We start from the raw sequence: 15,618 nt of genomic DNA on the forward strand, positions 1-15,618 counted from the left end.
ACGTGCGGCGATTCACGTGAGGTTTCCGGCCGCAATAAATCCAAAGAAACGCTCTTGTGCGAGAATCTGAAAATGGGGAAATTCGATAGCTACTAGCACACGACTGCTCTCGGCCCAACACGCCATTTGTCCTTGCCGCGAGCGTTAACGCCCGTCTTTGGTTCGGTTCATTGTAAAACATCCCTTTTCGCACCCTCTTTCTCCCTCTCCCCCTCTCCTCCTTCCTCCCCCCTCTCCCCCTCCTCCTTTCTCGCCGTCCTACTCCGCGATACGCAAGGGCGTGGGCGGGTCGCACCTTTTGTGCGCCGGTGGCACGCGATGTACGCATAATCGCCGGCAGGATTCGTGGCCGGTGGCGGCCGATAACGGTCCCTTCTCGTTCCGCGAACCTATTCCTTTCTCACCTCTCTCTGCCGTCTCTCATCAGTCTATCGATTACTTGGACGCGTCTATCTCGGGGGTACCATCTAACGTAAATACTATCCGGTGCGATGCGATGATACGAAATCACGCTGACCAGATGGTAGTTACTTTGTAATGGACGATATACGAAAATTGCCAAGAACATGAAAAAAGCGTACGCATTAATGTTATTACATTATTATTTGTATCTATCTTATTTGAGCGATTTAAAAAAGGAATGGATTGAATATATTCAAACTGAATGATATAATAATACGTAAAAAGAATTTTACCGATCGGACTGGACTCTTATTTTGTGAAATGTTTAATAAAAAATAAGAAACAATTATCAAAATATATTTCTCGTTAGTGTTATTAAATAACATAAAGCTTAATATATGTATAAAATAAGAATGTTCTATATTTGTGACTTGGAAATCCTTATAATAATTTTAAGAGCAACACTTTTAATTTGATTACAAAAATTTATAATTGATTTGAATAAAAGTAATTTAAAATACATGTCTGTAAATATTTTTAATTTAAAAAATCTTTATTATTATATAAAAATTAATAGTTATTATTAAAATTTAAATATACACAAATATAATTTAGCCATATTCCTTTTTATTTTTTTATTTCATATTCGAAAAAGATCTTAGGGTGTCCGCTACTGTGTGACCCCTTTCGCTATATTTCCATACCTTTCCGTCAAATTCTGCGACATGTCACCAAGCTCTATTTGAGAGATATCGCGTTTAAATTGCCCGTGCGAAAATCTCGATTGAGACCGAAGCGATCGTTCGCCCGTTGCGCTCTCGACTGCACGGGAATGGTTATGAATGGACCACAATTAGCCGGTCTCCTCGCCGTAGTGGCGCCGTACCACGCCACGGACTTCTTCCATTATGGAAAATTAGGTCCTAATGCGACCTCGACCCGTCGCTCGCGTCTCCACCGGGCCATTGGCGTAGGAAGAAAGGTAAAACGGACACACTTTTGTGCAACGAAAATGCATCGCTCTCTTTTAGGACGGTGTGTGGGCGCGCGTATTTTTAAAAAGTATATTCAAAGAAATTTAAATTTCACGACTTATATAAACGAACTCTCAGAAACGGGGATGGTTTTTTAGTGGTAAAATTAAATTATCGTTCGTACGTTTGATCTTCCGCGTTAAATTTTTAAGAGAAGTCCGGCTACAAATTATACCAATTATAAAATTCTTAGCAACCGGTTGCCAACTTCTTACGATGCGGTTTTATGGGCACGGTTTAATCACTATCACGACGCACCGCTATAAAGCGGCTCGTATTATTTGCTACGTGACACGAAGAGAAAGTATGGTAGCCTAATGACAATTGTCGCTTTAATTCTCTTGGATTATTGATGACAAAATGTACCTCTATTATAAAAAATATAATCAACACAGTTAATTACAGAAGATGTACACATACTTGATAATAATTATACACATGTTATACTTTCATTATATCTCGTACGCGAAAAATTATCGCGAGTGTTTCTCGTAAAACGTTTGTCGAAACATTAAACATCCTGCAGTATTATTAGTATACATTATGATTATTATATGTATATTATAATATAAACATATCTTAGCATCGCACATATCCGAATGCAAGATAAATCGCTTTTTTAAAGGTTTTACAATAAAATCTATTAAAATATCTAAAAATACTACTGTTTTTATAAAAAAGATTTTCCAATTGTATATAAAGTTTTATTTTACGACGATTTGCTCAAGTACGCCACTGTGAAAATGTTTCTTCGACCATGTTCTGCTTTACAAAACCAAGTCGATATATATGTATTCAACATTTGAAATTCAAACTGCGCGATTAAAATCGCATTAGGTTCTTTTGCGTTTTCGCGGTCCTCCTTAGCTAACTCCTTACGTTACGATTTTAATAGGTGCCCGTACAACTGCACTCGAGAACTTATATGCCTCTCTGTGTATAAACCATGCTCGTTTCGCAAAAAAAGCATGAGCAATTTGAAATTGCTTATACTTATATTTTTTTGCATATAACATTACGTGTTTGTTGAAACTGTAATTAATGTAAATCGCGGTGATAGATATCATTATTAGACCCCATGATAATTTTAATTTGCGTATAATAAAAGAAATTACGCAAACATTTAAATCAACTACCTATATATTAGATATGATTTTGTTGCGTTAGTAAATGTGCTCATTTGTTTAATTTATGCTCGCTATTAAAGATATAAATATACTCGTATATTTTTTTAAAAGAATCTACGATTTGATTGTCAATTTAAAATTATTTGCTTATAATATTATTATTAATGATAATTATTAATAATAATGTCATCGATTATTATCGCAGTCCGTCAGATAATAATATCGATTTATCTACGCATAACTGTCGTAATATACAGCAAGAAATAGCGCGAGTTTGAAATGTATTTGTAAAATTATGTTGTAACAAGTTAACACATGAATGCGCACGAAACGAGTATCCATTAAGTACTGCCAGGATACAAATGCATTAAGTATATGGAATGAGATCAAAATAAACTATAAACGACTTGTATTTCTTATATGACGGAGAAAAGATATAGTAGCTTAATGATGATACGCAATTATACATTCTTGTACATAATTATGTCCGCACAGATTTAATCTATAGAAATAATGAAACTGAAGCAGCTGTGGAGATATATTAAAATTAAATAATTTTTATAAATTTAAAAAGCTTATATTATTGCTAATAACGTTAAGTAGAAAAAATATATATCAGATATATCAACAAAACGCAAATTAATAGTTTGATTTAATTTAGAATAATCGAAATCAAAATCTATTCGTTACAGATATAAATTTAAAGAAAGGGAAAATTTATATCATTTTTATGTATTATAATTTGATCTCTGATTAAATTGTAAAATATAAATATAGTTACAAAATTAATCAAATTATTTTTAAATTTCATTTAAAAAATATTTCATATTTACAATATCTGTAACGAAAAGGGAAGAAGAGAGTGCAAGCAAAAGGAAATGCTTATAGTTTGTATATGTGTATCATCAAAAGAATATTTGTGCATATAATATATTTATAAAATAATATAGATCTCTAATAATTTTGTCAAATTTTTAAGACATTTGATTTATTAATTTTATAAATTATACTATATATTAAAATGTATTTCAATTTAATTTCATTGAAATAACAAACGATATAATCTAAAATAACGTACATTTGTCGTCGCGAATATATCTGCAATGGGGATTACACTTGTGAAAATATATAGAATCATATATAATTTAAACAAGACGATATACATATATAAGATGCAAAATTATATGGAATTATAATCTTAAAGTATATTATCGTACATCACACAGTTAAGAAAAAAATTTCTCTCAAGCTTTCGCTATAAAATTCAATCCACACGTATCTCATTTTATTTACATCAGCTACAGAAATAAACCCCATTAAGAGCACGATTGCGGGAAAGGCAGTAGTACGAAACAATTTGCATGTAATTTCCTGAACGCGCGACGCATTAAGAATAATCTCGAATAAATAGTCTGCAACATTTATTAAAAAGCGATTACGTAAAAGTCGTCAAACGCTATTACGTAACGCGTCTAAAATCTGTCTGCTTTTAATGCACTCAAGAATGTCTTCGTTCGTCCTTTCTACCCTTTATACTTTATACTCAAAGCACGCACGCTCGATCTCGATCGCATGTGTCTCACGCGAACGGATCAAGAATTTTCACGCTACGATCGATCCTACGTCTCGCGAGTCGTATCGGTATTTAAATAACGACAGCGCGTGGTATGTATACCGTTATGTCAAACTGCGAGCTCGCGCACCGATACGACTCCGGGTCACGTAAAGCGACGAAAGGGGAAGGAAGCGCGAGTCGCGCGAGGGTAAACGAGGAGGTGGAAGAGAGGAGGCCGAGCGTGGAGAGAACCCCTTCTATACGCCGAGAGGACACCACCAAAGTCACCGCCGCGCGTGCCCCTTCCAGCAGCGATGACGACGACGACGACGACGACAACGACGACGACGATGACGACAACGACGACAACGGCGACGAGCTGCGCGCGCATTTCACAGCTGAATTATCGAAGTAGGGGGGCCTACGGAGGGGATCGCCAACGCGACAGAGAGCTGGTCGAGGAAGCGGTCCGATGGAACCGAGACCGAGGCAACGGAGAGGGAATCTCGCGAGGAGATCGCTGAAAGGGGGGGGAGGTATAAATAAAGTCGAGGAAACTGGGGTACGGCATGTAGGCGGTGATGGGCGGGAACGGATTCCTACAGGGAGACCGCCCTAGCAGACCCGGCCCCTTTTTTGCCCGGGGGCTGCCAAGTCCTGGGATGCGGCGCTGTGGTCCCTACCACACGTATCCCCGTCTGGTCGAGACCAAGTCGTTCGACCGGTCGGCAGTCTGTCACGGGGCGAAGAACGGGAACCACACACACGATAAACCCCGGGCACCTTTTCCACGGGAGAACTTTTTTTCTCCCGAGCGACGGAAGACCTCCGCGCGAGTATCGGCACGAGTATCTCGACAATCGGGTTGTCCGCGATCATCTCGAGTGTAGTGCGCGATCGAAGAAGAAGCTCGGACAAGGGAGACAAGCGGACCCGTGGAGGCGAGGACTTTTAATTCCGTGTGATTTTTAATCCCGCGGTGTGCGAATTCCCGCGGGTCACCAGCTGCGACATCCTCGAAGTCGGCGTCGAGATGCTGACCGATATGACACCGGCAGCGGCTGGTCAACTCTATCCCCAGCTACAGTCTATCGCGAAGTCGCCGGTGAGTCTTCGCTTAATTTTTTTCTTTTTTTTTTTTTTAATTTTTAACGTTGCTTGTGCATCCGTTTCTGTCGCTTTCTCGCGACATCATGGCTCTCTCTGGCACGGCGTACGAATGTGAAAATCTGCCACTACTATCGACGTGTGATACATTACGAATTTTATATCTACCGACGCCGCGTGACATGCGCGAAAAGAAGGCTTTTGACACGTTGGTGAAAGGAGCCCCCGTCGCGATGGATTAATTTCTCGGTCGAGTTAAAACGACAATTATTCCTTTCGAAGCAAAGCCGATCTCTCGAGTTTCATCTAGACGCCCCCGTTAATCCTTGGATAGAGATCTTAATCCTAGCAGGTAGGAAGCACGTATTGCCGCGAACTGGTCGCTACCGTCGGATTCTTGACACCTTCGCGATAACATCGCGAGATTTTTACAAAGGTGTATCCTGACGACCATTTTGGACGTCGACATTTTAAATGCCAGGATAAGTGTCACCTTTGATTTCTGACGTCGATTTGCTAGTCGATTTCGTCTTTACACGTTTCGTATGTCATAAAAGAGAATATTTAAGTTGGATTTGAGATACAGAAAATTAGTTATCAATAAACGTTGCGTGTAATTTAAATGAATATTATATACAGCTGTGGATATTAGCAAATAAATTATTTTGCTATTATTATCAACAATTCGATCATCCATATGTGTCGGTACACGCGCGAATAAGAAAAATAATTTATTTAATATATAATTATATGTATGTGCATTGGCATTTTTTCTGTTTCAACATGCACTATGATTAAAAATGATAGATGGAAAGATTGATCAGTATTTATAGTACACGATATTTAATTATTTATATCATGCATATAATAATTATTTATATAACCTAATATATTAAAGCGATACAGCTATTTTTAAATCAAGAATTATATTCTCTATATAAGTTTAATAATGTAGAATAGAGTTAATTATAATTATAATATTAATTATTTCATAAAATAATACGCATTAATTTTTAATTATACGTAATTATTTAAAAATTGACCAGATAATTACTTGATGATAAAATCAAATTTGCTCGTACAATTAAATAACACTATAATATAGATTTAATTAACTATATTATTTAATACTTTAAACAGATATATTTTATTTACTTTATAACAATTAATTATAATATTAATATTAGTTTGATAAGATAAGAAAGTAAAAGAAGGAAACATTTAATAAATATCAAATATTCGTAAATAGCAAGTTTTGTAAACATAATTTATTTATATAATAAGTGCGAAATTATCTTTGATAAAGTAAATAATGGTTAAAGTGTTAACAAGTACTGAGAAAGAAGAAGATTTACTACGTTGTGTAAAAGTTTTCAAATAAACGTAATATCTTAAAGGTTATAAGATAAAACGTCTTTTACACGTTGGAAAAAAATAGGTATAGAAAAAAAATAATCAAGTAACGATCATCAGTCAGCGGATCAGTGAATCTTAAATCCTGTAAATAAAGGTAAAGAAATCCCGATTTATTACAACGAATTAGACAAGTTTCTCACATATAAATTACGGCTGCAATTCGGTAAGATCGACTTTTACGACCGTATCGGGACGCATTGCAGATAGCATTACAGATAAGACTCGAAAAATATCAGAGATAATCTGACAATGATAAGCTCTCGATATATATCCTTCGACTTTTGCGACCGTAGCCGGGCAACACATGTTCGCTCGAGAAGCTCTTTATTTTATGACTCGGCAGGAAGGACGACGGCGGTCGCCTTGCGGGCCCCGCGAGATGATTTACGAGTCGACGTAAAAAAGTAATTAAATCCCTGCCGTCAAAAAGGAAGGCGCGCGCGCGCGCGCGTGTGAGCGCGAGTATTAATTAAGTCAGGCAGAAAGTTTCCTGTGTGCGTCGCGTCTCGAATATTAATGTCGGCGAAAAGTCGCGTATCCGTCCGTGGACGTTGCGCGGGCGCTCGAGATCGTCCTTCGGACCGATCCGGCTTCCGGTCCGCTCTTTTTGCGGCCTCTCGTTACTCGATGTTGATCCGCGCCGTTTGTTTCTCGGTACTCTCCAAGTTTTCTGCTCGCGCGAACCTGTTTCGCGTGCTTTTCATAGCTTGACGACATAGTCGTGTTACCAGCCGTTTTTACATCGCGTGAGATTATTCATAGACGATGTCGTCGAGCCGGGATCCAGGGAAACGGGTCTGCAGCCGATACGACGTTCACGTTGCCAGAGTAAAACGAAGCTGAATTGCGGAAGACTCGAATAAGATTAGTCTCCCTTCCCTCGAAATAATATGTATCGAGCCGATCAACTTTTTTCGCGTTGCTAGGAAATATTCGTGAAAATACTTTTTCCAATTTTTATCTCAAGCAAAGAACGTGTGACGTGACCGGGTCTCGTCGAAATAAATCGAGAAATGTCCCGTTTTCCAAATTTCCGCAGCGCGTTCTTTTGCCCCGGTGTCGAGCCACTCGATCCGAATGTATCGAGTGTCCCTCGTACAATAGTCCTTGCGTAAGGTTCTCAAGGTTCAAAAGGACTGCTCCTACCTGTGTATCCGAGGAGCCAATTATTTGTCCGATCTCCTTTGTAAGCCGATGGAATCCACTTGACAGGATGCGTGGGATGGAAACGCGATGCCTACTTCCTTTCGTCACCCGATCCCGCCAATAAGAAGATACTCGCGTCTACGTAAGGGTCTCGTCTCTTTGTTTCTTTCTCTCGCCCAAGCCTCACCCTGTCTCTTATATCGTCAATGGGGATTGCCCTTAAAGGACTGTGAAGAAACTCCTTGACGACGCGTCGGTGAATGGGACACGATCTCCGCATTGCGATTAATACGCTCGACTTAGCGCGACGAGAGGAATAGAGGCGAATTATTCGTCGTTTACACGCACATACACATTCTTCTTACGTGTCACTGAATGAGGATGTCAACAATTCCCTAGTTTCGAAGTATGATTGTTCGATTGTGAACTTTTTACAGCACAACGTTTATATTTCTAATATTGCTTTTAAGATCGATAATAAAATTTATACGAAATTTTCACAATCACCGTAGTGATAAAAATTTATTTAACTATGATAAGAAAAATCGAGAAAAAAAGAGAGAAGAAAATATATAAGTAAAGTATTTATTTATAAGAGAGTATAAAGATACGTTATCTTCTTACTGCTCCAATGTCATGCATTAATAAACGTGGCACACGCAAAACGGCACACGTTGAACCGTCGCTCTCGTCACGCGTTGAAGCTATACATAAAACTACCTACAAACTTGGGGAGAGTTTTCTTCGTAAAGTTATACGTCGGCACGCTACGCTGAAAAGACGTGAATCCGCGGGAAACCGGCAAACGTGTCACGCTATGAGCCACTCGTCGCGATACAACGACGGTCGTTTTTTCTAGCGATCGATCCCAGTGTATCATTAACAATTAATGCTTCGATCGACAAAGTCCGGGATATGCCTGGAACCATTGTTAATAATTCACGAATGACTCCGCCGCGCCCCGTCGCTTTCTTCGTTGACATATCTTTGTTTTCAGCGGGCTACGCCGCTTCCGCTTCAGTCTCGGCAATCTAGTGTAAAATATTTAAAAAGCCCGGTATGCATGTAAGGAAAGCGATTGAAAGATTCTTATTTAAATAATATATTTTGAGTTGACCGTAGGTATTGTCGATCCATTATATTATATCGCTAAGGACACGATTGACACGAGAGCACGCGGAAGGAAATGTCGCGTATGTCCTCGAGCTCTTTATACGTCTAGTTGACACCTGTCAATATTTTGCACGACATCATCCGCGTCGCGATCTCGAGTACCCTCGATGTTCGCTCAGCTTCCACATCGGTAATCCGATAATCCGATTCGTCTAGTAAAGGTGTCCCTTTAAGCGACGTCCCGTTGACATTTTCGAGCGACAATAGACTGCGAACGGCCACGATCGAGTACCCACGTTTGTCGCAGAAAATGCATCTTCCGTCACGCCGGCAGCGAACGGAGGGTGCGGACGTGGGGCTTTTTACGTGATCTAAGAAGATTTACCTGAAGCCACCGGATGCCACACAAGGATGTCGTCCTAATTTGTACTATTTAAGAGCGAAAAAGAGAGGGAGAGAGGAGCACACTATTTCCTTAAACGACCGCAACGTCTGCTCTTGCGAAACACGCGATGCACCGCCGCTTCTCGTTGAGTTCCTCACGAACAGTCCTTTTATATGTACCTTAAGGGTGACCACGAGCGTCCGGATTTTACTGTCCACAGAATAGATATTTTTCGGTTAATATCAAAGAAAGTGATTTCAATAGAATCCAGCGAGTAAAAATTAAATTAATAATAAATTCTTTTGCCGTTGACATAACATCTATTTTGTGAAATATATCCTCATTTTTTAAAATAAAATCTTACGCTTTATGAGCCGTACTTTCCTGCATGCGATTTATATAGAAATTTTAACGGCTCTTTTATCTTCGATATTGAGTAAAGTTTTGTCTGCGGAAAATCGCGCGATGGATACCAGTAGTCACTCTCGTTGCTTCTCTCGAAATCTCCCCTCTGTCACGCCCAACGTGACGGAACCGTACCCTAATGAATTATTTTCGTCGAGCACATCGTAACTCGCGACGTGTAAACACCCTTTCGAAAGCTCGCTCGTACAGCACGTTTCAGCTCTCCGTACTGTACGGGGTCCGAGACTGGCAGATGTGCGGGGAGACAACATGGCCGCCGGGTGGCGGTCTGTGAAAAGTCGTCTTTAGGAAACCGTTATTACGTATGATCGATTGATTTCGGTATCGTTTAAGCGTCGACGTGGACGTCGCGCCGCGCGCGCGATCGCTCCTTTTCTCCCGGAAACAAAAAAAGCGACACGAAAAAAACAGCCGGCTATATAATTTGCGTATGGGCATAATAGCTTTTACGTTAAAAACTTGTATGTTATATATATATACACACACATAAGTCGAATGATTTTGTAATATCGAATTGATCATAGATTCAACATGTATTCGAGAAAATAATTTCTTCGACAAATAAACAACGAGTAGTAATTTTTTTCACGTGGATATTGCGCGTGAAAATGAGCACGGTCAAGACGCAGGCAAGATATAAAAACAGTTACAACTTCAGAGAAAGAGATAAGGAAGTGTATATCGTGTTAGTTATTTTTTTGCAATTGACATTGTCGCTTATTCTGGATAATGTCGAAACGAAGAACGTCGCGTGTCATAGAATTTATATCGGAGAATGAATCGTGAGTTAGAAAATGTCAGAAAGTGTAATCCATCCTAAACACGAAAAAATATGCGATAGATGAAGTCTCTCGACTCGGATTGGGGCACTTCGCTTATAAGTTTCAGAGAGACATAAATTGTGTGTGTGTGTGTGAAATTGCAGGCTAGAAGATATTACACGGGGCGATATATTTATCGCTTTTTCAAAGTCCGTCTATGTACGGATGATTTATGCGTTTCAACGTATTAGAACCTCGTGTGAGCCTTTCGCGAAACCGGTCGCGGAACACGATACTCGCCATTACCCTTCATCTTTGCTTTCCTGACTTCGATTAACAGCGCCGTATCTGTAAAGTGAATCGATTTAAAAAACGCCGCGGAAGTTAATCTTCGATCGATGGTTACGTTATTGATCGAAACCTCGTACACGTCTGCGTTTCTCGTGTCGCGGAATCTTTTTTTTTTTTTTTTTGGGGGGGGGGGAAATTTTTATTTAAAAAAAAATGAACACTCGTGCGAATATTTTGTTCAAGATGTCACAATATTAAATATATCTGTTACATTATAACTTCAATAACATGATTCGTTAAACTATGTCAGTGTTAGACGATTGTAAAGATATGACAGTATTTTTCTATAAGAAAATACTAGAGAACCATCTGTTATTATCGATAATCATGCGATACAAAATCTATTGGTACGATATTTCATTATATGTAATATGTATATAGTGTACAAAGTCAGTAGACACTGGACATTTGTAAAAAGTTCAAATAACCTTTCTCTTGCTGCCTGAAATTTTTATAACATTAATTTTCTTATTCCGTACTACTGGGTCATTTCTATCTATGATTTTTCTAACAGCGTCAATTTTTCAAAAACAAACAATGGTTGTAAAACAATATATTTAAGAAATTTATTATTCTAGTCTTTGCTTAAAAGGATCAAAATCATATACATTTTTTCAAGTATATCGATTTTTTAATACGTCGAAAATATGCCGACCCATCTGTACGGAAAAGGATGCCAAAAATAACAGTAAAGATTAATAATAATATCCTTGTAAAATACATATTTTTATACCGCTAATAAAAAGGGAAAAATATATTTCAATAAAAATGATAGCAAGATTTCGCGAGAAGAAAAGAAATTATTAAATATATAAAGCAGTTTTGTGTGAGATAAACGATAATGATTGTGGAGAGATTGTTTTAACGAAATTTTCCCAAATCCCGCGCGCACGAGGTATACCGATCACTCGCGAGATCCCCCCACGCGTTTGTGTACCCTACGTACCGTTCGTTGCACATCGTACATACGAGCGTGGCTCGATCGAACCTGCAATTTGGCGTAGATACGCCCGTGCGTGTGGGTTTACCGGCCGCGTGCAGCGGCTTGCACCGAGTTTATACGTGCCTTCCGCCGGCCATCATCGTATCGCTCCAAGGTCCGATAATTGAAAAGCCAAGAGAGACTTCTCTACTCCCATCGCGCTGCGAAACAATATTCCTCCTAGAGGCGCGCACGAGCCCCGACGATGGTACGTCGAATTACCGGCCATTATCGTGACGTATCATCGCCGAGCAGCGTCATTCACCGCGGGACTCATGATGGGAAAGGACGAACAATACTCGATCTGCGGTCGACACCTCCAGGCTTTAACGTGCACCACTCGAGTAAAGTGGAGGACGATTATTAACGACTCTCTCCTATCTCGCTCTCTCTCTCTCTCTCTCTCTCTCTCTCCCTCTCTCCCTCTCTCTCTCTCTCTCTCTCCCTCTCTCCCTCTCTCTCTCTTTCTCTCTTTCTCTCTCGCTGCGATTCTATTTAAGTCTGCAAACTTTTTTTTATCGCTGAAACAATGGAGTGTATCTCTGCCGAGACCGTAATGCTCGCGGCGATAACGTGCGACGTAACTTGCGAATTTTAGTCGTCGATGGAACGCGCTCTTTCCTTTCCACCATATCGGTATCGATATCACACGACCGCCCATTATTCCTAACGATCGGTTATAAACACAATCGCACAACGCACAGTATCGTACATAGAGCGAAGAATGAATAATATTCTTGTTGACATATAATTATTCTAACACACGTGTTACTCTCTCGGAAGGATTATCGATGATCTCGATATTTTTCACCTCTTAGGAATTATCTTAAGTAATTAAACAATGTGGTATTTTAAATAAAAATTTTTATATTTATTTTAAAAACTATTCTCTCTTTCAATTCTCAATTCCAACTATTGAATGTTAAACAAATAGTTCTTACTTATTTGTACTATCATTTTCACGAAAAATCAGTGTTGATGAATGATTAAGACTGACTTTCTAAAATATCAAAAAAAATATTCGGAAATGCTATTAAGCACAGAAAGGCAAATATCCAACAAGTTAATTAAATTATTTCATTAACTTTTTCGATATTCACATGATAGCGATTCTACAAGTAAAACATGTGTTTATGTTTATAATTGAAATTTGTATACTTTTCCCTCTTTTTGTAACACTTAAATATATACCTTACATTTTTACTACCTCAATGTGTAATAGAAATATAACATAGCGCAAACTAGATCTCTTTGGTTCCGAAATGAAACTATCAATTACCGCACGCTTGATGCCTGTCGTCTTTCGCGTCGACGATCGTATTTAAACTATTGTAAACACACCTGTATATATCATGCAGCGAGCATGGTTCCTCGTGTGGCGCTTGACGCATTAGCGCTGATACATGCGAGTAATCGTTACCGCGGAGCGGATCATGGACTCTCGTTGAAAAGAGCGCGATGAATGACGGAGCACCTACGATGCTCGGCGGGACGCGAACGCCTGTAGCCTTTATCCGGCAATGCCGCCCTCTCGCCGCTCGGTCCGTGGGATAAAGGGCTTCCCCGCGGGGTGTCCTTTTCCCCGCGGTGTCGAAACCAAAACACTGACGGGACGAACGCGTCCAGCGTCGCCTGCGATGATTTATTGGTCTTTCGATTGCGCGTCTTGCGCCCACTCATCCCTCGGCTCTTTCGATTTTTGAATAAAATAATCCAGAGGCAATTTATGATTTTAATTTTACAACTAAATATCATAAATAATAAATGTAACATAGATAAAGCTCGGAGTATTATAGATTACGTTAATGATAAAACGGGCTGACATAAACCAAACGTAAGGCCCACTAAAATTAATTAAATAAATTTGAAAGATAACAATTTAAAGAATATAATCAATAAGTTTATTATTATTATTAGACATTTCGGTCATCTTCAGTAAGTTGTAAACAAATTGATAAATATTGAATAATTTTAGAATGTATAAAAAGTGAACTGCCTAATAATTAATTAATTTTATTGCGGCTAAGACCTTACGCTCGCACATCAGTTTATTTTATCATTAATTAGGGTATCTACTCTCAAATCTTGTAAAAAATTCTCAGAAAATTTCCTGATTTTCCAGGTATTTTTATTCAAAATTCCAAGTAAAAAGAATATTTTCAAGACTTTTTAATATAATTTTCTCTAAAATAAATTATATGCATTTTCTAATGTTTTTTATTCATACGAAAGATAAACATGGAGTCGCTTAAGTTTCAATGTTAGATTTATAAATGTACTAAAAAAAATTGAATAACTTTTATAAAATAATTTTTCATTTATATAAAATTTTCATTTCTTTATCATTAAAAGTTACAAAGAGTATGTACGTCATATTCAATATTATGTTAAGACATTAAATATATAAACAAAAAAAAAATATATATATATATTTATTTATGCGAGACAAACTGAGACAACAAGTTCACGTTGTCTCACTTTATCTGCCGACGGCATCTCGAACGATTTAATTGTTTAATTAATATTCTAATAATTTTTATACATAGAACTTTTTGTAAAATTATCGTAGAATTTTCAACCGCTCAAAATCTGATAAGAATTCTAAAAACATTCTCACTAAACAAAACAAGACGTAGTAAACTTGAACGTTCAGTTTGTCTTGAGCCATTTTTTTGTTTAATAGTCAGAACTATTTGTTTAATTTTATCAAAAACTCTAGAAAAATACTTTATTAAAAATAAAGCCAAAATTCTCAACAATTAATGAGTTTCCACAAAGTGGGAACGGCAGTTTCACACATACGACTGACTGTTTACGAGATGAAAAGCCAAATTATCAAAAAAAGAATTTTTTTTAAAATTCTCTGAATCCTAATAAAATTCTATGAGACTTTCTTGATTTTTCCAAATACAAAAGAAATTCTTGAATATTTCCGGTTTTCCATGTTTTTCCAGATAGACACTCTGTTAACGTAATGAAATAATGTTTCTATTCCAAGTTTCCTCCGCAATTGCAAAGAAATAATTTTGAATTTTGAAGAAATATATTTGAAAGTAATTAATGCAAGTTTGAAAATTTCAAATAAAAATTTTTAATATATATGTAGTTTTAAATTTATTATATTTTAATTCAATATTTTTAATTATTTTATACTCTACAACTATATTGTATCTATTATCACATGGAAATCGTATTCAACCGTAAGATTATGATTATATGTATGAAAAGGCATATAATCCGAATCTTCCTAAAAAATCTGTCGTTACATGTTTACACAATGAAGACTATGTTATATAATCGCTCATGACAGTGACAAATTTTTAGCCGTCACTGTATACACACGCATGGTTGGACAAGATAAAAATCCGGCTCGCAATCTGGATTCTCGTTCGACGTTAGTCTGACGTTTCGGCCGACGTCCTCGATTTCCACTCCGCGCAGAAAGGTCTGACAAACCTCGACGAGGAAGGAAGAATGAAAAAAGGCGGCTCGCGTGACGAATATTCGACGCGTCCTGCAGTTCTGCTCGTCGGTCGACGTGCCGTATTTAGCGTCCTTCTCTTTCGAGCAATTTAAAGTTCTTTTCGCGCGTGGAGCCGGCCGACGACCCCTTCCGGGATTCTGACGATGACTTCCGGCATATTTCGCACGTGAAGAAGAACGCCAGTCGCGATTTTCCACTTTTAGCAGATGCATACTCGTCGCGCACCTTGTGATGCCTTGGACCGCCTCGGGTACAGACGCGTACACAACACGCGGAACGTTACGTTGCGTGCGGCTCGCGTGCAAAAGAGGAACCAACGACTTTCGAGT

At 38.3% G+C, this 15,618-nt stretch overlaps 2 protein-coding genes across 5 annotated transcripts in view; one reads left to right on the forward strand and one right to left on the reverse strand.

The window, feature by feature from the left end:
• The window catches only part of Sp1 (transcription factor Sp8), a 93,440-nt gene that overhangs the window by 57,099 nt on the left and 20,723 nt on the right, over nt 1-15,618 (forward strand). Inside the window, exon 1 of one of the 4 annotated variants that reach the window (XM_072910896.1) lies at nt 4,778-5,223. The exons of the other annotated variants lie outside the window; for them this stretch is intronic. Within the exon in view, the coding sequence (XP_072766997.1) occupies nt 5,152-5,223 (72 nt within the window). The 5' untranslated portion in view covers nt 4,778-5,151. Of the gene's footprint in view, nt 1-4,777; nt 5,224-15,618 lie in introns of those variants that run through there. 4 annotated transcript variants of the gene reach the window in all.
• Nucleotides 1-15,618, reverse strand: part of LOC140676151 (uncharacterized) — a 107,461-nt gene that overhangs the window by 39,074 nt on the left and 52,769 nt on the right. The gene's annotated exons all lie outside the window — the stretch shown is intronic.

The sequence above is a fragment of the Anoplolepis gracilipes genome, chromosome 2, assembly GCF_047496725.1.
Source record: "Anoplolepis gracilipes chromosome 2, ASM4749672v1, whole genome shotgun sequence".
NCBI lineage: Eukaryota > Metazoa > Arthropoda > Insecta > Hymenoptera > Formicidae > Anoplolepis > Anoplolepis gracilipes.